The 22,832-nt window shown below is 44.8% G+C and overlaps 1 protein-coding gene and 1 long non-coding RNA gene across 11 annotated transcripts; one reads left to right on the plus strand and one right to left on the minus strand.

The window, feature by feature from the left end:
* Positions 1–1,942: 1,942 nt before the first annotated feature.
* Positions 1,943–11,339, minus strand: KLK13 (kallikrein related peptidase 13). 8 transcript variants are annotated; one of them, XM_054541071.2, is made up of 7 exons: positions 10,263–10,619; positions 9,241–9,510; positions 7,170–7,549; positions 5,953–6,012; positions 5,218–5,486; positions 3,922–4,058; positions 1,943–2,146 (listed from the first exon to the last, which is right to left on the minus strand). In XM_054541071.2, exons 3-7 carry the CDS (start codon positions 7,202–7,204, stop codon positions 1,958–1,960), a joined length of 690 nt encoding a protein of 229 aa, XP_054397046.1. In that variant the 5' UTR covers positions 7,205–7,549; positions 9,241–9,510; positions 10,263–10,619; the 3' UTR covers positions 1,943–1,957. The 8 variants fall into 8 exon arrangements, with proteins under 8 accessions (XP_054397046.1, XP_002829683.2, XP_054397043.2 ...); XM_002829637.3 differs by lacking the exons at positions 7,170–7,549; positions 9,241–9,510; positions 10,263–10,619 and adding exons at positions 10,681–10,771; positions 11,303–11,339 and having other exon boundaries at positions 5,826–6,012; XM_054541068.2 differs by lacking the exons at positions 7,170–7,549; positions 9,241–9,510; positions 10,263–10,619 and adding exons at positions 10,681–10,771; positions 10,899–11,308 and having other exon boundaries at positions 5,826–6,012.
* LOC129052022 (uncharacterized) lies at positions 10,689–21,048 on the plus strand. Of its 3 annotated transcripts, XR_008516695.2 has the most exons (6): positions 10,750–10,934; positions 11,396–11,594; positions 11,900–12,086; positions 13,735–15,020; positions 16,839–17,050; positions 18,719–21,047. It is a non-coding gene; the product is annotated as an uncharacterized LOC129052022 (long non-coding RNA). The 3 variants fall into 3 exon arrangements; XR_008516694.2 differs by having other exon boundaries at positions 10,689–11,594; positions 18,719–21,048; XR_008516693.2 differs by having other exon boundaries at positions 10,750–11,594; positions 13,735–14,478.
* Positions 21,049–22,832: the final 1,784 nt, after the last annotated feature.

The raw sequence follows: 22,832 nt of genomic DNA on the forward strand, positions 1-22,832 counted from the left end.
TCACCTCCCAACCTCTCCTCCTCGCTCACTCAGCTCCAGCTGCACCAACCTTTTCACTGATCTTCAGACACACCAAACAGGCTCCTGCCTCAGGGCCTTTGCACTAGCTGTATCCCCTGCTCCAGCAGCTGCTCCTCAGATATGCGCTTTGCTCCTTCCCTTCATCCTTTCGGTCTTTCTTTAAATGTTACCAACTCAGTTAGGTCCTCTTCCCCGACCATGCTATTTAAATTGCAATGCCACCCCTTCCACATATACAACCCTACATTCCCAATTCTTAATCCTTTCTTCTACCTCTTCCTCTTCCTCTTCCTCTCCTTCCCCTTCCCCTTCCCCTTCTCCTTCTCCTTCTTCTTCACAGGGTCTTGCTCTGTCACCCAGGCTTGAGTATACTGGCACAATCACAGCTCACTGCAGCCTCAAACTCCTGGGCTCATGCAATTTTCCCGCCTCAGCCTTCTGATTAGCTGGGACTACAGACTCGTGCCACCATGTCCAGCTAATTTTTTAAACTTTTTTGTAGAGATGGGATCTTGCTATGTGGTCCAGGCTGGTCTTGAACTCCTGGTGTCAAGCGATCCTCCCACCTTGGCCTCCCAGTGTTGGCATTACAGGCATGAGCCACCACACATGGCCCTTGTTTCATTTCTTGCCATGGCTTGTAGCACCACCTGACAGCCTATTTCTTTATTCATTGTTATGGAGACTTCCTGAAAAGAATGTAAGTTCTACAAGGGCAGCAGTTTTTATCTGTTTAACTCATTGGTTATCACTTGTCTCTGCAACAGTGCCTGGCTCATGATAGGTACAAATATTTGTTGAATAAATAAACTATATTTAACAACACCCAGGAGAGTGCCGGCACATAGTCAACACTGAATAAATGTCTCCTGAGGAAAATAAATGAGTGCAACACTTTTTTTGGACACTCTGCAAATTCGAAGGGCTGTTATTAACATTCTAAGGTAGTATTTTATGGGAACCATGCAAATAATAATAGTGATAAATGCTTGACATTTATTCTTGTAATAATGCTACAATTAAAAAAATTATGAACCCATTTTACAGATGAAAAAGCACAGAGACTGTGAGTTTTATAACTTATCCAAAGCAATGATTTGCACTACATTTTAGGGTCATGGACAAAGATGTAACAGCAAGGGACACTGAACAAGGGTGTTCATGGAGGGGATACAGGACGGAATATTTGGTAGACAATATAGTTCAGGCAAGGAGACCCTTTGGTATACTGAACCCCATAACTCTAGAGACTAGGGTGCCATTGATTCAGAGAGGGAATGTTGGCAGAGGTGAGGTATCGGAAGAATGTGGGATGTAGGTTGGGTTGGGACATCTGAGACACCCATAACAGTGTGAGAATGAACCATTCTGAAGATCCAATGTTAGCTGTGGTGAGTCACAGAGGTACATAGAATGTTGTCAGGGCAGAAGATGGTTGGCATAAGAGGATATTTTCAGGATGAACTATCATGGGAGTCTAGAGCCTTCTTGAGTGCAAAAAATAGAAGGTCTAGGATACTGGCATTAAATAAATACTTGAAGAGTTAGAGGATGTTGTCAAGGATGGTCCATTTATAGGACATATATTATTGAGATGGGCTGATGGAAATATTTAAGAATGTGCCACAGACAGAACTTTCAGGTGGTGATCTGGGCTTATAGAAGCGGCGCTGATGCAGTTGAGAGACCTGGGCCATTGTCTGGGTTGGGACATTCAGGTTGTTGAGATGTTTCAGGGACGCAACATCTGGGAGACTGCAAGCCTGGCAGTGCGTGAATGCTTCTGAAACAGGGAATGTCAGCTGGGATTGAGCATTTTTCAGGACATGGATCACTGGTTCAAATGGAACACTGGGAATAAGGAGCAGAGAAGGGCTAAGCAGACAATGTGAGGAAGTCATGGTGACAGGATGGAAGCCGGTACATTTCTCAACTTTTATTGTGGGCCCTTCAACCATTTTTGCTGCTGGGTTTCGTATTTTCGGATTGTTTCACGGATCCACAGGACGTATCTTGAGACACGGGTGTAGACACCAGGCCGGTCAGGTTGCCCACATGGGAAGTCTCCCCAGGAGACGATGCCACAAAGTGTTCTGTTACAGACCAAGGGGCCCCCAGAGTCACCCTGAGTTGGGGAAAGAAAGAGAGAGAGAGAGGTGGGTCCTTGCTGGGGCTAAACAACGCAGGGACAGGGAGGTGTGGGGAGAAAGTGAAAGATGGAGAGAGATACACACAGAGAAGGAGACTCAGAGAGGCAGAGTCAGACACACACAGTGTGAGAGAAAGCAATGAAGACAGTGAGAAACAGACAAGAAGACAAACACAGAGGGACAGACAGCAAGAGACAGAAATAGGGACAGAAAGACAGAGATAGGCCCAGAGAAAGAGAGACATAGAGAAATTTCTGTGTTTTTCTCTGTTCCTCAGTTTCATTAAAATGGTAACAACTTACTTCATACCCATTTTTGTTTCCCTGGTACTAAATCCCACCTTGCACCCCTGCCCCATACCAGCTGACCCTGCTCCTACTTCAAGGCTCCTTTGTGTCCCTCACTATTGAGTGAACCCATCCATATCTGGGCAGGGTATGCAATACACGTGTAAGTCTATTTCTCTTCCTGGGCCCAAGGCAGACATCACTAATTGATCAAGGCACATATCATTAATATAGTATCATACTCTTTCTCACTGAATCAAATCTCAACTTCTTTATTGATAAAGGCTGTTTTTTGCTCATGTAGTATCCATTTCCTCTTATTTTTAAAAAATTAAACATTCATTTTTAAATTTTTATTTATTTATTAATTAGAGACAGTGTCTTGCTCTATTTATTTCTTTTTGTTTTTGAGACAGGGGCTTGCTCTATCACCCAGGCTGGAGTGCAGTGGCATGATCATACCTCACTGCAGCCTTGAACTCCTGGGTTCAAGTAGTCCTTCTGCCTCAGCCTCCCAAGTAACTAGGACTGCAGGTGTACTCCACCACACCTGGGTAATTTAAAAACTTTTTTTTTTCTTTTTGTAGAGACAGAGTCTCACTATGTTGCCCAGGCTGGTCTCAAACTCCTGGGCTCAAGTAATCCTCCCACCTCAGCCTCCCAAAGTGCTGGGATTACAGGCATGAACTACTGTACTTGGCCATTTCCCCTTATTTTGGTAACAGCCTCTCCTGATTTTTTCATTTGGGGAACTGCCCTTCTTCACTCCCAATCCATGCAGTTTGTCCCTGCCCCTCTCCCGCACCCACAGTTAACTATGTGACTCAGGTTTGGCCCATCAGAGAATCCCACAGCTCTGGTGGAGTGATGGCTCAAGACACATGACTTAGGTCAGCCTAGTGAGCATCATGCTCAAGACTTTTGTGTGAACTATTGGAAAAGAGAGGTTCTCTTTCTAATAGGGTTGCCTAGAGGGTAGGATGTAAGCTCAAAGCTGCTGGGGCCATCTTTTCATGGGAAGAATCTAACCGAGAATGAAGCCAAAACAGAATAAAGAAGAGCTGAGAGTTAAAAGAAAGACAGAATTCCAAATACACAATTTGCATACCTGGATCCATCTGTGCCTAAAGCCAGACAACCTGGATTTTCAGTTACAAAAGCCAGCATTTTATTTAAGCCAGTTTGAGTTGGTTGTCTATCACTCACAAGTGAAAGAATACCAACCTTTATGCATCTCAACACAGGGATCTGGGCAGCCACTCAGTCAAAGCTGGGGCTTATGATGAATTATTCCTGCCATCCCTAGGTACCCCTTTTTGTCTTGACCTCCTATGTGAGGGGACATTGTACCTTATAAAGATTGGTTCCCCTAAGGCTGGAAACAAAGCTTTTTCCCCAGCATCTGTCACTTCCATTCTGGCTTTCTATCCTGTCCAAGGCACCCACCAGCCTCCCGGCCTCACCTCACAGGAGTCTTTGCCACCCTCTTTTGTGCCGGCACACAACATGTTGTCAGTGATCTTTCCTGGGTAAACTTGATGACACTCCTCATCTGAGCGAAGTTGGATGTTGGCACATTGTAGAGTTTTGGGGTAATTCACTGGGGAGAAGAAAGAGAAGGTCTAAGGTATCCGACCTGGATAGGATATGGGATGAAGGTTAAATAGGCGAGTTGAATGGGTAAACAGTAGATAGAAAATTGAGATGGGAAGAGAAAGATGGGAGAAGAGATGAGCACCTATCTGGGTAAAGCAACGGAAGTGACAGAAATATGGAGGGACATGGGAGAGAGGAGAAGGGAGAGATGAGGAGAAAAGTGGAGGGAAGGATAAGGAGGGAAGGGACAAGAGAATGGGAGGTTGATAAGGAGAGTGGTGGAGCCAGTGGTGGGGAAAGAAAGTTGGAGAAGAGGGAGTTGGAATAGGGAGATGGTCAGAAATAGAGAATTAAAGATGGGAAAAGCAGGAACAGGGATGGGAAGAGTTATGGGAGAGTTGGATAGAATGGTAGGAAGAGAGACAGGGCATGTTGAGGAGAAAGATACAAACATGAGGCTGGGAGAGAGTCAGGGATTGCTACGGAGATGCAAAGGGCTCTTGTTGGTATATACATCAACTTTATATTCACATATATAATGTATTATACTTACTAAGTAATGATATATAATTAATTATTAAATTGAATTATTAGAACTTTCATTAATAAGCATATTTAATATATTAAACATTTTATAAATTATAGAAATATAACAATTTTATATGTATGATTTATATATTATAAATGATAAAATTCATTTACAGTATATAAATATATAAATGTATACATTTATAAAATATATTTATAATATATAATTTAAGTATAGATTATATATTTATAATATATACATTATGCAGAAATACATATTTAAAATACATAATCGATAAATTTTATAATTTATAAAATACATTTAATTTGTATACTTTTTGTATAATATATAAATATATTACTATATAATACATAATATACATCATATAATATATTCATATATTAGATCTATTTATATTTCTATATATTCATGAATTTATATACTCATATATATTTTTATATATTCATGAATTTATGCTTATATAAAAGATACAGTTAACTTTAAATATATATATTTATTTACTTATTTATATTTTTATATATAAAGGAACCTACCTCAGACCTTCCCTCCCATCTCTGCCCCTGTTTCCCCAGCCACTCCTATGGGGCCTCAGGCCACCTGTGTGGGTGCATACCCTGGGGGCTGGTGGTGGTGCCCCAGCCAGACACCCGACAGGTGGTGCCAGGGGTTAGGCGGTTGTTGTGGGAAAGGGGCAGGGTTTGGATGTAGCCTGTGAGCTGGACCGGGGACTGCAGCTCCAGAAGCATGATGTCATGGTCGTGGTTCAGGTGGGTGGGGCTTCTCCGGTATTCAGGGTGGGGGATAGAGTGGACAACTTCCCTCACCTGCTCACCAGCTTCCACACGCCCTAGGGCGTGCTTGCCTAGGTAAACTTTGAGCCCGCTGTGGGTGCAGAAAGAGGGTGGTTAGGAAAGAAGATGAGCCCATTTCCATCCCCATCCCAGCCCCAACCTCTTCCCATCCCCAACCTAACCTCTTCTCCATCCTACCTTCCTCATCTCCAAATACATCTTCCCCATCCTCAACTTCAATCCCATCCAGATCCCCTACTTTGATTCTATTCCCATACCCAATCCCCATATCTCAACCCCAAACCTCATTCTCACCCCCATGTCCATCCCCAACCCTAACTCCAACTCCATCCTCAAATCCAGCTCTACCCCATCCATAATCCCAGTCCCATTCTCATCCCTATCCCATGCTCCCCTGGCCCCCACATACTCCTTTAGACAGTGTGCGGCAGTAAGGACCCATTTGGGGTGGACCAGGACTCCCCCACAGAGTAGCCGCCCTTGCACTAGTAGGGCAGCCTGCCAGGGCTGAGAGTGGGGAAAGCAGGTGTAGCCACCTGGGAGAAACCCACTGGTCCCATTGGTGTTGAGAACCTTGGAAGACTCCTGGGAGACACCTGGTAAAGAAGAGAGATTGTTAGAAAACTGGAATCCAGGGGGCAGAGGAGCCCTGGAGCTGTGGTTCCTGGGTTTGGGGAAATGGTCAGATTATTGCCCTGGGTGACCGGGAACTGAAGATGAATTTGCCGACCTCTGGCAGTTGCTATTCTTGACCAAGTGGAGATGACTTAGGGCAAAGAGGTGACATTCTTTTCCCAAGAAGTACCAAATCCTCCACTGGGGGTTAACAGAAGAGGTCACAAAATGAGCATGTTGCTGATAGGTAAGCAGGAGCCTGACTTTCTCTCCACGTGCATTTTTTATATCATTCTACCAGAAGATGGATTTCAGGAGGTAGAAGTGAGACTGACCTACACATCCACCTAGGCAATATCTATCCATCAGTCTATCCAATTATCCATCCCCCATTCATCCTACTGATTTGTCCATCCATCTACTCATCCATCTATCCATTCATCCATTTAGGTAGTCATTTAACCATCCATCCATCCATTCATCCATCCATCCATCCATCCATCCATCCACTCATCCATTTATCCACCAATTCATCTGTGCATCCATCCATCCATCCACTAATCCATCCATCCACTCGTCCATCTATCCATCCACTCATCCATTTATCCATTCATCCATCCATCTACTCATTCATTATCCATCCACTCATCCATCTATCCATTCATCCATCCATCCACTCATCCATCCATCCATGCATCCATCCACCCACTCATCCATTTATCCATCCATCCATCCACTCATCCATTTATCCATGCATCCATCCATCCATCCAACCATCCATCCACTCATCTGTCCCTCCATCCACTGGTCCATTTATTCATCCATCCATCCATCCATCCATCCATCCATCCATCCATCCATCCATCCGTCTATCCATATATCCATCCATGCATCCATCCAGTCATCTTTCCACCCATCTCTCTATCCTTTCACTGCATATATACTGGTTGCCTCCATGGCTTTAAATACCAGCTATAGGCTAATCATCTCCAGCCCTGAACTCTTCTTTAAGCTCAAAACTCAAACACTGTTGATTTGGATGCCTTACAGGCATCTTAAGCTTTGTATTCCCAACTTGATTCTTCTCAATCAAAACTGTTCACTCCAGTATTTCCCACCTCAGTGCTCAGCCCCAAACCTGGGAGTCATCTTTGCTTCTCCTCTTTCCTTCATCACTCACAACCAGTTCCTATTGGTTTTATCTCCCAAATATCCAGTTATCGCCACACTTCTGCCATCATCTTGGTCCATGCCCCATCTTCTCTAGCCCAAATGACTACAACATTAACCTAAATCCTTCCATTTTTACATCCCTCCGATCCAGTCTTTTCAAAGTAGGCTGAGGACTCTTCAAACAAAGAAAGTCAGATGTTGTTCCCAGGCTCAACTTCCTTTAAAATAAAATCCAAAAAGCCTTCCCAAGGTGTGCAGGACTCTGTGCTGTCTGGCCCTTGCCAGGCTCTTTGACCCCATCTCCAACCACTTTCTTCTGACTTCCTCTAGTCCAGCCTCATCGACCTGTTCTTCAAACACACCAGGCATTTAAAGAAAAAAAGAATTTAAATCATCTTGGATGCCCCCATACTAGACATTTTATACTTGCTATTTCCTCTCTCTGCACAGTCCTTTCTCCAAACCTGTGTTGTTTAATATGGTAGCCACTAGCTACATGTGGCTATTTAAATTTAAACTAATTAAAATGAAGTAAAACTAAATTAAAAATTCAGTTCTTAAGTCACACCAGCCATATTTCAAATGTTCAATAGCCTGAAGTGGCTAGTGGATAATTGGACAGCACAGATATAGGATATTTCATATATACATCTATGGAATATTCTACTGGATGACCCTCAGAATTTAGAGGTTGTATGTCTGGGTCCTTCTTAATTCTGAGAGGTCAGCTCAAATGTCTCCTCTTCAGAGAGGCCTTCCCTGACCACCTGGTCTAATGTTGACTCTCCTAGTCCCGACCCATCCCCCATTACATTCTTCCGGTTGGTTTTCATCAGAACAATGATTGCTATTCATTTCTCTTCACATTTGTATACATTCATTTGTAAAAATCTCTCCACTTGGACTGTAAGCTCCATTGACAACAGGCACCTTAACTGCTTTATTCAGTACCATATTCCCAGGACCTAACACAGTGCCTGGCACACAATGGGGGCTCAATAAATAGATGCTGTGTGTGTCAGGCACTGTGTCTGGCATTGAAAGCACAGCAGGGGTCCGTGGGACAGGGAGAATCCAATCCTGAACATGCATGCCATTTTGTGACTGTGTGACCTTATGCAAATCACCAGCCTCAGTTTCCCCAGCTGTCAAGTAGAAAAAGTAATAGTTCATCTCTCATTGCGTAGTTGAAGGATTCAAGATGACCCTGCATTTCAAACCATACAGCACAGCAGGTGGCACAGAGAGCACTCAGTCAGTGGGAAATGTTATTATTAATTATTAGCTACAACAGGAGGTCCCTCTGCCTCCCTAGCTAGTTTCCCCAACTACAGGGCAAGCAGTGGGATTAGCCCAGTGGTTTGCAGTTAGGAACAGAAGTTATCGGTGAGCACAGGATCATTTTAGGTGGTAGAGAGATGAGATATAAGTAACATTAAATCGCACACTCAGACGCTGAGCCAGCATCCAGTTCTCTTTTAATCCTGATTTTGTCAAGGTTAAAGTCTCAGGATGGTGCTAATATGGTTTTAACACCTCCCTAATCCTCACTGAGCTCACTTTTTAAAGCCAGGAGGACACAGAAGCCTCATCAGGCCAGCTAACATTTATTATGTTGAACCACCTGCAAAAGTTGTTTTAGGAAGGTCGAAAAGGGTCAAGTATCAGCAATTTCAGGTGGTCCAACCCAATAAACATATTATTTTCTTTTCATTGTGCAGGATTTATTTCCTTCCTTACCTTCTATTTACGACAAAGAATTCTGTTCTCTATTCAGGACAGTAGTATAAACTTGAACATGCTTTTGTTTGAGTGAAAAAAAAAAAAAAGAAAAAAAAGCTAACTTTAAGCAAATGATTAGGTCAAAAGTTATAAAAATGGTTTTCAGAGCCTCAAGTCCAGGATATGGAGGACAGGGCAGACAACCTTGATTAGGATTCTGACTCAGGCATCGCCGGTGTCATTGGAGCAGGAGGCTTCTGTCTTTGAGTCCTAGGTTTCTCTGCCAGAAATTGGAGTAATTACAATGCACCTACCTTGCCAGGTTGTTGAGGACTCCACAAGGCGTAGCATGTGGGTCTCCTAGCCTAGGGTGTGGCACTCAGGAGTGGCACGGGCATGAATCCAGGGAGTGTCGCCAGAGGAGAAAAGCCACCCCACCTTCAGGCCAAGGATGGTGCCAGGTGCCAGGCACCCACAGACCCCTCCTTTTTCAGGTCTTAGCTCAAGGGTCAAGCCCTTTGGGAAGGCCTCTGGTCGGGAAGCCGCCATTACATCTCTAGGCCCCTGGCTTGGATCCTTGAAGTCTTCACCTCATGTCAAGATAATTATTAACTAATTATTTGGATAATTGTTTGAATAACATCTGCATCTGTCCCTGCTAGACTCCAGGTGCTGAGAGCAGGGACTGTCTCTCTGCTTGTACAGCACCCAGCACAGTGGCCGGTGTTTAATAGCTGTTTGTTGAATGAATAAATGATTCATGAATGGGGTTTCCAGAGAACCTGCCTACAACGGCAGGGAAAGATGGGAAAGATCCATAGGGATCTTAAGGACAACCAATCTGCGGTGAGGTCACATAGGTCTGGGGTCAACCCAAGGATTAGAATAACAATCTAGAAGGTTGTGGAAGGGACTGAGTATGAAGACAGAATAATAGAGGCTGGGCTCGGTGGCTCATGCCTGTAATCCTGGCACTTTGGGAGGCTGACTCGGGCCACTTGAGGTTAGAAGTTCGAGACCAGCATAACCAACGTGGCGAAACCCCGCCTCTGCTGAAAATACAAAAATTAGTTGGGTGTGGTGGTGGGCGCCTGTAATCCCAGCTACTCAGGAGGCTGAGGCAGGAGAATCGCTTCAACCCGGGAGGCGGAGGTTTCAGTAAGCCAAGATCGTGCCACTGCATTCCAGTCTGGGCGACAGAGCAAGTTTCCATCTCAAAAAAAAAAAAAAAAAAAAAAAAAAAAAAAAGGGAATACTACTAATAAAGTAATAACGGCTAAGTGGCTAACTTTCAAGTCCTTTCTACTTGCGACATATTGAAGGCTCGACGCATTACCTCGTTTCAATATTCACAGTGACCTTCTGTGGTAAGCACTTATAAATTGAGCCCATTTTCCAGATGAAAACAATTTAGGCACAAAGCAGCTGCTAGGCTACTGGCTCAAAGCGGCAGCGTCAGGACGCGAACCCATGTCTTTCAGCTTTCCAGAGAGGACAGGAAGCCTTGAACGCGAGAGGGGCTGCTGCGAGGGTATTTTGGGAGGTGAGCGGTCTGGGGTCAGAGGGCCAACCTCAGCCGGGAAACCAGGTCACCCAGGGACAAGGAGGAAGAGCTCTGGGCTGTCCCCACTGGGACCGGCCCCGAGTGGGCGGGGGGCGGAGCTCGCGGCTCCCACGCCCCCTCCCCCTCCGGCCTGACCCCTCCTACCATTGTCCCGAGTGGCCGCCACGCCTCCACCCCCGCGCATTCTTACCTCCTGACAAGGCCAAGGTCAGGCAGGCGATCACTAGGGCCAGGGGCCACATGGCTCCGGGATCGGGAGGAGAGGGCAGGGCGGGCGGGGCCTGAGGAGAAGGTGAAGGGGGTGTTGAGGGCGTGCCCGGAACCTCCGCGTCTGAAACCTCTCTGCTCCTGAATCTCTCCTCCCCTCATTCACTCTTGACAGCCCTGACCCTGGAATCTGTCCCCCACCTCCAATTCCATCCTTGGTGGGGGTGCAGTGGCGAGGTGGGAGGAACAGTGTGCAACCCCCTGGGGCTCCGGCGTGCAGCCCCTCACCCCAGGAAGCCGTCCCTCCTCCCCTGCCCTCTGGCGAGCTGGGTGGTCGGTGCACTCTCTCCCTTTTCCTCCAGAGTCTGCCTTCCATTCTATCCCTCTGGGTCTGTCCACACGCTTGGTATTAGCCCAAGTTCTTATCTGTCCGCGCCCTTCACCTCTCTCCATCTCTGCAGGTTTCTCTCTAGATCTGAGACTCTAGCTTCACTCTCCCTCTCCCTGACTCAGCTGCCCTTCTGCTTTCCCCATCCTTCCTATCCCCTCTTCTCTCCCCTTCCTGCCCTCCTCCGCTCCCCGCCCCCGCCCCAGGCAGACCCTACCTGAGTGAGGGGCCCGCGAGGAGCGTCAGCCGCCAGCTGCCTAGAACTTCAGCCCCGAACCATGGCTTTTAACCCCTGAACTCCCTCCCCCAGCTCACTCAGCATTTCCTGGTCCCTGCCCCCCCCCCTCCACCCCCAGTGGCTCAGCGGGATGTCTCCAGGCACCCCCCCACCTGGGCTTGGCCCTCTGCTTGGGGCGGAGCTTCCAGGACGTGCTGGGACCTAGATCTGACCCCGCCCAAGCCGGAGTTGAACCCACTGTGAACTTTCGGGCATCAGGACCCAAAAAAGGGTAAGGGGAAGGCCCATTTCCTTCCCCCTGCCCCGCTAAGTTCCATGCCCATCCCTAACTTCAACCCATTCTGCACCCGGTTTTCTAACCTCTTCTCCAACCCCATGCATAATTCTTAATAGACAGTCAGCCCCCAGATGGCCATATTCTATCCGATTCCCACCTCCCCATCCATCCCTAACCATACCAAGTACTCCAGCCTGTTCCTCAACCCCAGTCCCATCTCCAACCTCATCTCAGGTTTAGCTCTCAACACATCCAGGTTCCAATTCCCAGTCTCATCTCAACCCTTTTTCTTTTGAAAGACACAAGGACACCCACAATTATCCCATCATCCTGCCTCCCTGCTCCCGCCAACCACCAGACACAAGAAGGAAATCATCAGCTGGGTGGATAGAAAATCAGTTCCCTTGGATTTGGATGGGGGCAGAGATGGGACCTGAGAAAGCAACATTTTCCAGAAATGGCCTTTCAGGAGCAGGGCCAGAGAGGGTGAGGGAGTCCACGGGGACCTAGGTGGAGAGGAAAAAGCAGGAGTCGAAAAGCTTCGAAGATGTGGATTGGGGGTGGGGGAGAGGAAGGAGGAAGGGGTGGTGTTTTGGGAATGAGTAGGTGTCTCCAGGAACTATGACTGGGTGGAGCCCTGAGTTAATCCTAGGGGGTGGAGGGGGCAAGATTAGGGATTAAGAAGGACTGACGTGGGGTCAGAATTTGGAAGAAAGCCAGGGATGTGGACCAGATGAAGTTTGGAAAGAGTGAGAGAGTGGGGGTGTCACAATGAGGATAAAGAACAGAGATGGATGGGGCGAGGGCTCACATGGAAACTTGTACGGTCCTTATTGATGGAGTTCAGGTTTGGATGTGGAGATCAAACCTAGTGTCAAAGGGTAACTTTTAAAACATGGTCTTACCATGACTCTCTGACATATATGAAATGAACATATGTCAAAGATTGTATCTTGACTCATTAATAAATGGCAGAGCCAGTAAGATGTTACAAAGAGCCATATGTACAAAGACAACAAGGAATGCTGAAATGAATTTACAAATAGATGCAAAACTGGCTATTCCACACTGGGAGGAGGAGGGAAATCCATTGTACTTCCACCTGGCAAAATTCATTTAAACATTTATGGACAAGAATTATTTGCATAGCTCTCAGATATCTACAATTTAGAGTCATAAAGTAGCTCAAAGACAGGAAAGGGTACAGAGACCTCATAAAATCAGATAACCCATCTAACTTTGCATTGGGAACACCTCAATGCCCAATGTTGGGTCCATTTCAAAGTATTTTGCTAAGAAGAAAAATATGGATTAATATAGGAAATCAGTAGAGTCTGTGGTTAGGGATGGGCCTGATGACAGCATTACGAATGCAATGAGTTTGGGGAGGTGAATGAAAATTGGATGAGGATGGGTATTGAGTTGGAGGTGGTAGTTGAGCTGGTTTTGGGATAGGATTAGATTGTAAGATGGGAGGTATCTAGGGGTAAGTTGGTGATGGGGTACTGTTGGGTTGGGGCTGAAGATGGAACCAAGATTGAGGTTTTGGATGGGGAAATGTTAAGATGTGGTTGAGCTGGGGTTGTGGGTTGACATGGGTGATGAGGACTGGCCATGAGGTTGAGTGTCTATGATGCAGTAGGTTTTGGTGGGAGTGAGCTGGGTCATACCCCACCTCTCAAGGTGAAAGAAAGGTCACTGTCTTTCTCCACCCCGGACTTCTCCCACCTCACAGGGCGGGGTCTGAGTTCACTTTTTGAGTGGAATTGTGTTCAGGTGGTGTGGCTGGAGGTAGGATGCCAGGTTAAGTGAGGCAACTAGCTTATGTGGGAAATCAGAGTACTTGTGCCCTCTTGTGACCTGGGTCCATGCTTCCAGAGAAGCCTTTCTCACTTGGGAAAGGCTGGAGCCTGGAGTGAGGGTGGTTGGCCTTGTTATTTGCTGAGGGGTGAGTGCCAGGTCAAATTGATGTTAGGGGTTATGATTGGCCGAACGCGAGTTGGGTAGCTCTGGTTGAAGTGAGGTCATGGACCCACTGAGGGCTGGGCACCTTCCACCCCCTCACTTGATGAACAAGCCCACAGCTGAAAGTCACACACAAACTGGACCAAATCCAAGTATACTTCTGTCACAGGTGCAGGTCTTTCCTCCACCACAGAGAACCGGCCTGGAGAAAGGAGAAGAAAGGACCCGAAAAAGAGATGCTGTTCCTAGTGGTTCTGACCTCAGACTCTGGAGCTAGACTGCCTGAGTTCAGCTGATGTGACCGCTTTGTGCCTCAGCATCCCCATTTGTAAAATGGCACAATCAATAGCACTTGCCTTATGGAGAAGTGTTAAATGGATTAATATCCAAAAATGCTTCGAAGAGAGTGTGGCATGGACCAAGGGCCACAATGCTCCTGTTAAATAAGTAAAGCTTAAGATGGAGGCATCCGACGGTTCCGGGAGGCCCCTCCCTAGCTTGGCTTCAAAATGGGATTCTTTGTCAAGCAGGAACTGGAACTTCTGGTTGGAAGTGCTAGCTGGGATGAGAAAGTAGGCCCCACACCCAGGCCCAGAGGAGGGGCCCCAACGCAAACATGAAGGGAGGGGAAGACTGAGAGACACAAAGGGCTAAATACACAGAGACCGAAAGATGGGGCAGGTGGGAGAGGACAGAAAGAAAATTCAGAGAAGGACAGAGGCACAGAGGTAGAAAGAAAGAGATGCCCAGTGAGAAGCAGACTCTTGGTGAGAAAGAGGTACAGAGAGTTGAGAAACATGGATTCTTCTTTAGAGCTGGATCCGTGTTATTCAGGATGTGGCTCCAGTCATCATGCATCCCAGGCAGCAATAACACATCGCTTTCATCCATCAGAATAGCAAAAATTAGAAAGGTCGGTCTTGCCACCTACCTGCGTGCCCGCATCCTCTGTCTCCTCTCCCATTTCTCTAGATGAACGGTCTGCACCTGCAGCTAAGATAGACGCCTCCACTGGTGCTGGTATCCTGTCCCCTCTTGCCTTCTGGAGGGCATTGCTCCAGCCAGCAGTTCTCTGTTCTCTTTCCTGCAACATGTTTTCCTTCTTCTCCAAGGAGCAGCCCCATTAGCATGCAAATATACTACAGTTTCTCCCATCTCTCATTAAAATTTGAAAACCAACCAACAAAAACTTTCTCCCCACTCTCATGTTCTCCTCTAGCTCCTGGCCCATTTTCTGCTCTGTACAACTGCAATCCTTCCCTAAAAAGTTGGCTAAGCTCACTGCCTGCAATTTCTGCCCTCCCGTCCTCCCTGGAGCCCACACTATGAAGGCTTTCTCTCCCATTGCTGCACCAACCATGCTCCTGTTTAGGGCAACAGTGACCTCCATGGTACTGAATCCAAGGGCCGTCTCTTCAGGTTCATCTTACTTGAGTTATCAGCAGCGTTTAACAGGTAGACTACTCCCTGTTTCTTTCCTTGGCGTCTGAGACACTATGCTCTCCTGGTTTTCCTCATCACTCACTGGTTGATTCTCATCCGTGTCTGGAGGTGGTTTCTTCCTGTCTTCCCAGTCTCTACATGGTGGAGCACCTCAGGCTTCGGTCCTTGGCCTTGTCTCCTCTGTCTATATTCACTCCCTCGGTGATCTCATCTGGTCTCGTGGCTTTAAATGCCATCTACATGCTGACGACTCCCAAATTTATGTCTTCAGCCAGGTCTGACTCTCAAACTCTCCACTTAACATCCAGCTGCCTACTCAACATCTCCATGTTCAAAACCAACTTCTGTTCTCTGCCCTTCCCATGTTCCAAACATACTTCTCTTGTGGGTCTTGGGCTTCTCAGTGGATGTTCACACCATCCTTTTCATTACCTGGTCAATACTTCAGTCTCACCCTTGAATCCCTTTTCTCACACCATACATACATTTTGTTACCAAATTCCATCAGTTCTACCTTCAGGGTGGATCCAGAATCTGACTGTTTCTTACCACCTTCCATCTTTGCTACCCTGGTCCCACTCAGCCTGCATCATCTCTCACCTGGATTACTGCAAGTTTCCTATCTGGTCTCTTTGCTTCTGTCCTTGTCCTCCTACACTCTAATTTTAATGCAGCTACCAGAGTGACCTTTTAGAATGTAAGTCAGAGCAGGTCACTTTTCTCAAAACCCTGCAGTAGCCTCCACTGCACTCCAAGTGAAAGTGGCATTTCCTTATGGTTGGCATATAAGGCCCAAGACCAACTGGTCTCTGATCCTCCTCTGATGTCATCTACCATCTTCTCTTCTCTTGTCCCTCTAATGCTGGGCATGCTTCCATCTCAGGGCTTTTGTACCTGAAACCCTCTTCCCCCAGATGTCTGCATGGTCCCCTGTATTCTTGTCATCTTCTTCATGAAGGCCCTCTTGACCACTGTACTTGGGAGTCTCCAGGACAGGTTCAGTGATTCACTAGAAGGACTCATAAAACTCAGAAAAGTTGTTTTAGTTTTGGTTTCTTACAGTGAAAGGACACAGATTAAAATGAGCAAAGAAAAAAGGTGCATCGGGCAGAGTCTGGGAGAGACCAGGCATGAGCCTCCACCTGTCTTCTCCCAGTGGAGTTTGTGGACAGTACATAATTCCCCCAGCAATAATGTATGACAACACGCTGGAGCATTGCCAGCCAGGGAAGCTCACCCAAGCCTTGGTGTCCAGGGTTTATATTGGGGGTTAGTCATATCGACATGACTGCCTGTTTGTGTGGCTGATCTTAGCTCCAGATCTTCTAGAGGTCAAATTGATACAACATGTCCTTAGGTCCCCACCATAAGTCGCATTGTTATAGATTATCTGGCATGGCTCATGCCCCAGAGAGACAAAGACACTGTTACTCAGCAAGATATTCCAAGAGCATAGAGGTTATCTCCCAGAAGCCAGGCAAGGGCCAAAAGTTTCACTGTAGTGTGCAGGGTTTGGACAGTCCAAGCCTGCTGGGTTGTACAACCACCCAACATAAAATTGCAGCTCTCCTCTGACATTCTCTATCCTGTTACTCTGCTTTATTTTCTTCTATGGCATTTACTCCCATCTGTCAGACGTAATGTTTTACTTATTCTTTTGTTTCTGTCTGCCTCCTCTCTAGAATATGAACTCCCTGAGGAAAGAATTGTTCAAATATTTTGCTCCTAGAACAATACCTGGTACACAATCAGATTTAATGAATATTTGCTGAATAAATAAATGAACTATGGGCATTAAATATTTACTGAATGAATAAATATGTGTTACAGGCCGAGAAAATTGGGGTCGTGACCAATTCAGTTTACCACTGGAGGCTATATGAGCACAGAAAACTGTTCTCATGAAAGAAAGATTTTGGAAAACTGACAACTGCATCTGCCACCAGAAAACGTGCTGAGGGCAGTCACGCCTCAAGCACAGTGTTCCTTGTGATTATCCGAAAGAACATCTGAAGTCTGTTGTACAAAGAAAGCAATTATAGGTACCTGTGATTAATCAAGCAGCTGATCAACCGTTACCTCTCCCTCCCTGCTCTTTCTACCTAATATAAATGAAGGGCTGTAGAAGCTCAAGGCTGCCTTTGCTCAGCAGAAGCAAGGAGTTCCCTGACACATTCTTTCAAAACAGATCTCTTGTCTTTATTTCTGCATTCGTCCCCCTTCATTCACTTCCGTAGGAACTGTCAGCGACAAATATGGATATTGTTGAAGGTGTGGAGAGGGAAGAAACCTATTTTTTTTTTTTTTTTTTTTTTGAGATGGAGTCTCTCTCTGTTGCCCAGGCTAGAGTGCAGTGGCGCGATCTTGGCTCACTGCAACCTCAGCCTCCTGGGTTCAAGCAATTCTCCTGCCTCAGCCTCCTGAGTAGCTGGGACTACAGGCACCCACCACCACACCCAGCTAATTTTTTGTATTTTTAGTAGAGATGGGGTTTCACCGTGTTAGCCAGGATGGTCTCAATCTCCTGACCTCATGATCTGCCCGCCTTGGCCTCCCAAAGTGCTGGGATTACAGGCGTGAGCCACCGCACCTGGTCGAACCCTTCTTTGTTAGACAAAAACTTGCCAGTATTCCGTGAAATTAAGAATAGGCCTTTAGGGCCCTTGGTCCCACTCCTGTGTGAATGGTCAAGAGGAGTCTTGTATAGATATATAAGTGGCACACTCAAAGTGAAGGGAACCTAGGTGTCCATCACTGAAGGACTGGGTTACTAAACATGGTGGATGTATACTATGCAGTGGCGCTTCTCAAATCCTAACATGTACTGAGTGCCCTGGCAATCTTGTTATATATAACACAGATTCTGATTCAGTTGGTCTGGGTGAGATCTAAGACTCCAGTTCTAATAAGTGATTCAGAAGCTGCTATTTTCTGCACCACGCTATGTGAAGCAAGGGTAAAAACCAGAGTAGTGCTGTTCAGTGGGACTTCCAGTGATGATGGAAATAATTCTATCTATAATATATCTGTGCTGTCAGTATGGCAGCCGCTAGCCACATACAGTTATTGAAATGTTGTGAGTATGACTAAGGAATGGAATTTTAAGGTGCATCTAATTTTAATTAATTTTAATCAAAAATTAAATGGCCACACCACTTGTGGCTAATGGCTACCACATTGGACAACATATGTCTAGAAGACTCTGGGGCAGTTAGAAGCAATGAACTAGATGAGCAAACAGTGATGCAGATAGATTGTTACAAGATTATTTGACGAAATCAGATGACGTATTTAATAATATAACCTGACTCCTCACCTAAACTTACCTTCCTTCACACACTATTTAATTGAATGTAAAATACTGTTGATTATATTTGCACTTTATTTTGTAGACCACTCAGAAAGAAAAAGAAGTTGTCAATTAAATTATGAGGTGTAAGACATCATGCTGAATTAAGATGTAAGATGCTTCCTCATTTCAGAGATGTGAAAAATATGAAAAGAATGTGTCTTTAAATCAATAAAATATAATGTTCAACCACCATAGCTGGAACCTTGAGTCGCAAATAAGATTAAAGTTGTCTTTAAACTATTTTTATTTAGCTTTATAGAAGGATGCAGGGTGAGAATTATAGCATGAGTTATATCATGTCACTGGGTGCCCAAATCTACCCAAGTACACAACTTCTTTTCTCTCCTTTTTCCTATAGGGCTTGTATGGCTGCTAAGTATTAAATCCACAGTGTGTGTTTATCACCTTGACACAGAAGTTGCAACCTCCACAAACTGAGACAAGGACACTATAAGAAAAGAAAATTATAGGCCAATAACTCTGATGAATATAGATGCAAAAATTCTCAACAAAACACTAGCAAACTAAATTCAGTAGCATATTAAAAACATCATACACCATGATCAAGTGGGATTTATCCCTGGGATATAAGGATGGTTCAACATGCACAAATCACTAAGCATGGTATACCTCAACAGAATGAAGGATAAAAATTATATGATCATCTTAATAGGGACAGAAAAATCATTTGCAAAATACAACATCGTTTCATGATAAAGACAGTCAACAAATTAGATATAGAGAGAATGTACCTCACACAATAGAGGCCATATATGACAAGTCCACAGCTAACATCATACCCAATGGTGAAAACTTGAAAGCTTTTCCTCTAAGATCAGGAACAAGACAAGTATGCCCACTCTAGCCATTTCTATTCAACATTAGCACTAGAAGTCCTAGCCATAGTAATTAGGCATGAAAAAGAATAAAAGGCATTCAGATCAGAAAGAAAGAAGTAAAATTGTCTCTGTTTGCAGATGACATAATCTTATATGTAGAAAACCCTGAAGAGTCCACCAAAAAACTGTTAGAACTAATAAATGATTCAGTAAAGTTGTAAGATACAAAATTTGGTTGTGTTTCTACACCCTAGCAATGAATTATCAGGAGAAAATTGAGAAAGCAACTCAATTTACAATGGCATCAGAAACAATAAAATGCTTAAAAATAAACTTAAGCAAGGAAGAAAATAATCTGTACACTGAAAACTATAAAACGTTGATGAAAAAAATTGAAGACAACATAAAGAAATTGAAAGATATCCCATATTTGTGAATTGGAAGAATTAATATTTCTAAAATGTCAATGCTAACCAAAGCTATCTATATTTTCATTTTAATCCCTATCAAAATTCCAATGGCTTTTTTTTCACAGAAGTAGAAAAAAAAATCATAAATATGGAACCATGAAAGACCCTGCAATCTTGGGCAGGAAGAACAAAGCTAGAGACATCATATTGTCTGATTTCAAAACATAATACAAAGCTATAGTAACCAAAACAGCATGGTACTGGCACAAAAACAGGCATATAACCAATGGGACAGAATAGAGAGCTCAGAAATAAATCCACACATTTACTGCCAACTGATCTTTAACCCAAAGGAAAAGGATATTCTCTTTAACAAAAGCTGTTGGAAAAATTGGATACCTGCAAGGAGAAGAATGAAATTGGACTCCTATCTCATGCCATGTACAAAAATCAACTCAAAATGGGTTAAGGATTTAAACATAAGACCTGAAACAGTAAAATGGCAAGAAGAAGACATGGGGGAAAAACTTCTTGACATTTGTCTGGGCAATGATATTTTAGACATAACCCCCAAAGCACAGACAACAAAAGTAAAAATAAACAAATGCGATTGCATCAAATGGAAAAGCTTCTGTGCACCAAAGGAAACAACCAACAGATAATGATCAACAGAGTGAAAAGACAGCCTACCAAATGGGAGAAAATATTTGCAAATGATGTATCTGATAGAGGGTCAATATCCAAGATATATAAGCAATGCAAAAACTCAACAGCAAGAAAACAAATAACCCAATTAAAAAATGGACAAAGGGCCAGGCACAGTGGCTCATGCCTGAAATCCCAGCACTTTGGGAGGCTGAGGTGGGTGGATCACCTGAGGTCAGGAGTTTGAGACCAGCCTGGCCAACATGATGATATCCTGTCTCTATTAAAAATACAAAAATTAGCTGGGCATGGTGGCAGATGCCTGTAATCCCAGCTGCTTGGGAGGCTGAGGCAGGAGAATCACTTGAACCCAAGAGGTGGAGGTTGCAGTGAGCTGAGATTGCACCACTGCACTCCAGCCTGGGCAACAGGGAGAGACTCTGTCTCTGAAAAATAAAAAAGGGCAAAGGACCTGAATAGACATTTCTCCAAAGAAGACATACAAAGGACCAACAAGTATATGAAAAGGTGCTCACTATCACTAATCATCAGGGAAACACAAATTAAAATCACAGTAAGACATCACCTCACACATTTTGGAATGACTAGTATAGAAAAGGCAAACAATAACAAACGTTGTCAAGGATGTGGGGGAAAAAAAGTGAATCCTTGTACCCTGTTGGTGGGAGTGTAAGTTGGTGCAAGGAAATGAAATTGGTATCTCAAAGTGATATCTGCACACCCATGTTCATGGCAGCATCATTCATGATGATCAGGATGTGAAAACAACCTGCGTGTCTGTTGATGGATGAATGGATAAAGGAAATGTAATATATTAGTATCAGTATAATTTAATATTATTCTGCCTTATAAAAGAAAGAAATCCTGTCATTTGTGATAACATGGATGGACCGGGAGGACACTGTGTTAAGTGAAATAGGTCAGACACAGAATGACAAATACTGCATGATCTCACTTATATGTGAAATCTAAAAAACTCAGACTCTCAGAAGCAGAGAGTAGAATGGTGGTTACCAGAAGCTGGAGGATGGGGTGGGAGGATGAGGAAAAGGAGGGAGCCTCTACTTCCCAGCAATCTTTCGTGCATGTCCCAGACCTGCCACCTTAGGGTTCCCCAATATTGTGCTGTCCCCATAGAACATAAGGTGAGTACAACATTCTATTTTATCTGTACTCTGTAGTATCCAAGCACAGAACTTTAAGAAGACAGACACTAAGATCATGAGGTCATTCCCAGGCAGACCCATCCAAGGGTGACTGGTAAAGGTTTAGCAATGACTGTCCGGCAAAACCCTATCTATAGTGTTTTTCAATTTCAGTGCAGTAAATGCTTCTACTTTGGCTATTGTCAAGCTACCGGTGCATATAGAGTTGGGGAGCTGGAAAGAAGTATGCAGAAACTCATCATTACAGATGTAGTACAAGAGACATACCTCACTCCCAAGCATAGGTATTAGTTGAAATAATTAGCAACAGTTGAGTTTTGAGTATTTACTGACAATTTTTTAAATCAATTATGTACTTATAAGTTTATGTAATTTAATTTTTAATAATGGCTGCCTTTAGCCAACCGGCTCTCAAAATTCCTGAAAATTTGCTGGTAGACCCTTGCAAGCATGTGTGAGCTGGCCCTGGCACACATTGGGCCTGCCGCCAAGCCCAAGTTTATTGACCTCGTTACTCATAGGGACTCTGCTTTATTTTAAAATTATGTTTATGGCTTCTTGTCTGTCATCTCCTGCTACAATATAAGTTCTGTGAGGGCAGGGATTCTGACTGGCTTGCTCACAGTGCTTCCTCCAGCACCCAGAACAATGCCTGGTGCATAGCAGGTGCCTAATAAATTGACCAATGCCTGGCGCGTAGTAGGTGCTCAATAGCTGTTGATGAGTGAAAGTAAGAAAGAGAATGAGATTCCTAACACAATGGTTTTATGTAAATTAGAAACGATACACTGTGACACTGCCTCGTTTTCCAAGGATGCAGGGCATTCAAAGCCATTTATGTCGGTGCCTGTGGGGAGGGAGGGGAGCAGAGCCAGAGATGAAGAGTGGAAATAAATTAATAAAATGAGAGAAGGGCTTTGCCTGGACAGGAACTGAAGCCTGTGATTAACTCAACTCTCCTCACCTGAGATCTGATTAGGAAAACGAGGACATCTTCATTTGCATAGAATTTTCCAGGAAACAAGGCACTTAGTTCCCTGCCCTGGACCACAGGGGCTCCAGGAAGGAGGCTGGTAGAAGGCAGTCATGCTCAAGGTCACTCTGCAGGGCTCAGGTGTTTCCGTCTAGAAACCTGATACAGTGGGGTGGACAGGGGACTCCCAAGGAAAAACACGCAAAGAGGGAGGCAGCCACTTGTCAGTACACAGCTCCCGGCTCGGCATGGTGGAGCCACCGTGTACGTGTTTCTTTAAGTCATTAATTGGATGGATAAGGCCGGGCGCGGCAGCTCACACCTGCAACCCCGGCACTTTGGGAAACCGACGGAGGCGGATTGCTTGGGGCCAGGTGTTCGAGACCAGCCTGAGCAACACAGGGAAACCTCATCTCTA

The sequence above is a fragment of the Pongo abelii genome, chromosome 20 (assembly GCF_028885655.2).
Source record: "Pongo abelii isolate AG06213 chromosome 20, NHGRI_mPonAbe1-v2.0_pri, whole genome shotgun sequence".
NCBI lineage: Eukaryota > Metazoa > Chordata > Mammalia > Primates > Hominidae > Pongo > Pongo abelii.

Excerpts from the sequence above, each read along its gene's own strand:
- KLK13 (XM_054541068.2), bottom strand. The coding sequence starts at position 11,150 with ATGGAGAGAGGTGAAGGGCGCGGACAGATAAGAACTTGGGCTAATACC. Across the intron at positions 10,772-10,898 it reads CACCAAGGATGGAATTGGAG|GCCCCGCCCGCCCTGCCCTC; the intron begins GTGGGGGACAGA and ends CCTTCTCCTCAG. Across the intron at positions 4,059-5,217 it reads CACCACCACCAGCCCCCAGG|TGAATTACCCCAAAACTCTA; the intron begins GTATGCACCCAC and ends TCTTCTCCCCAG.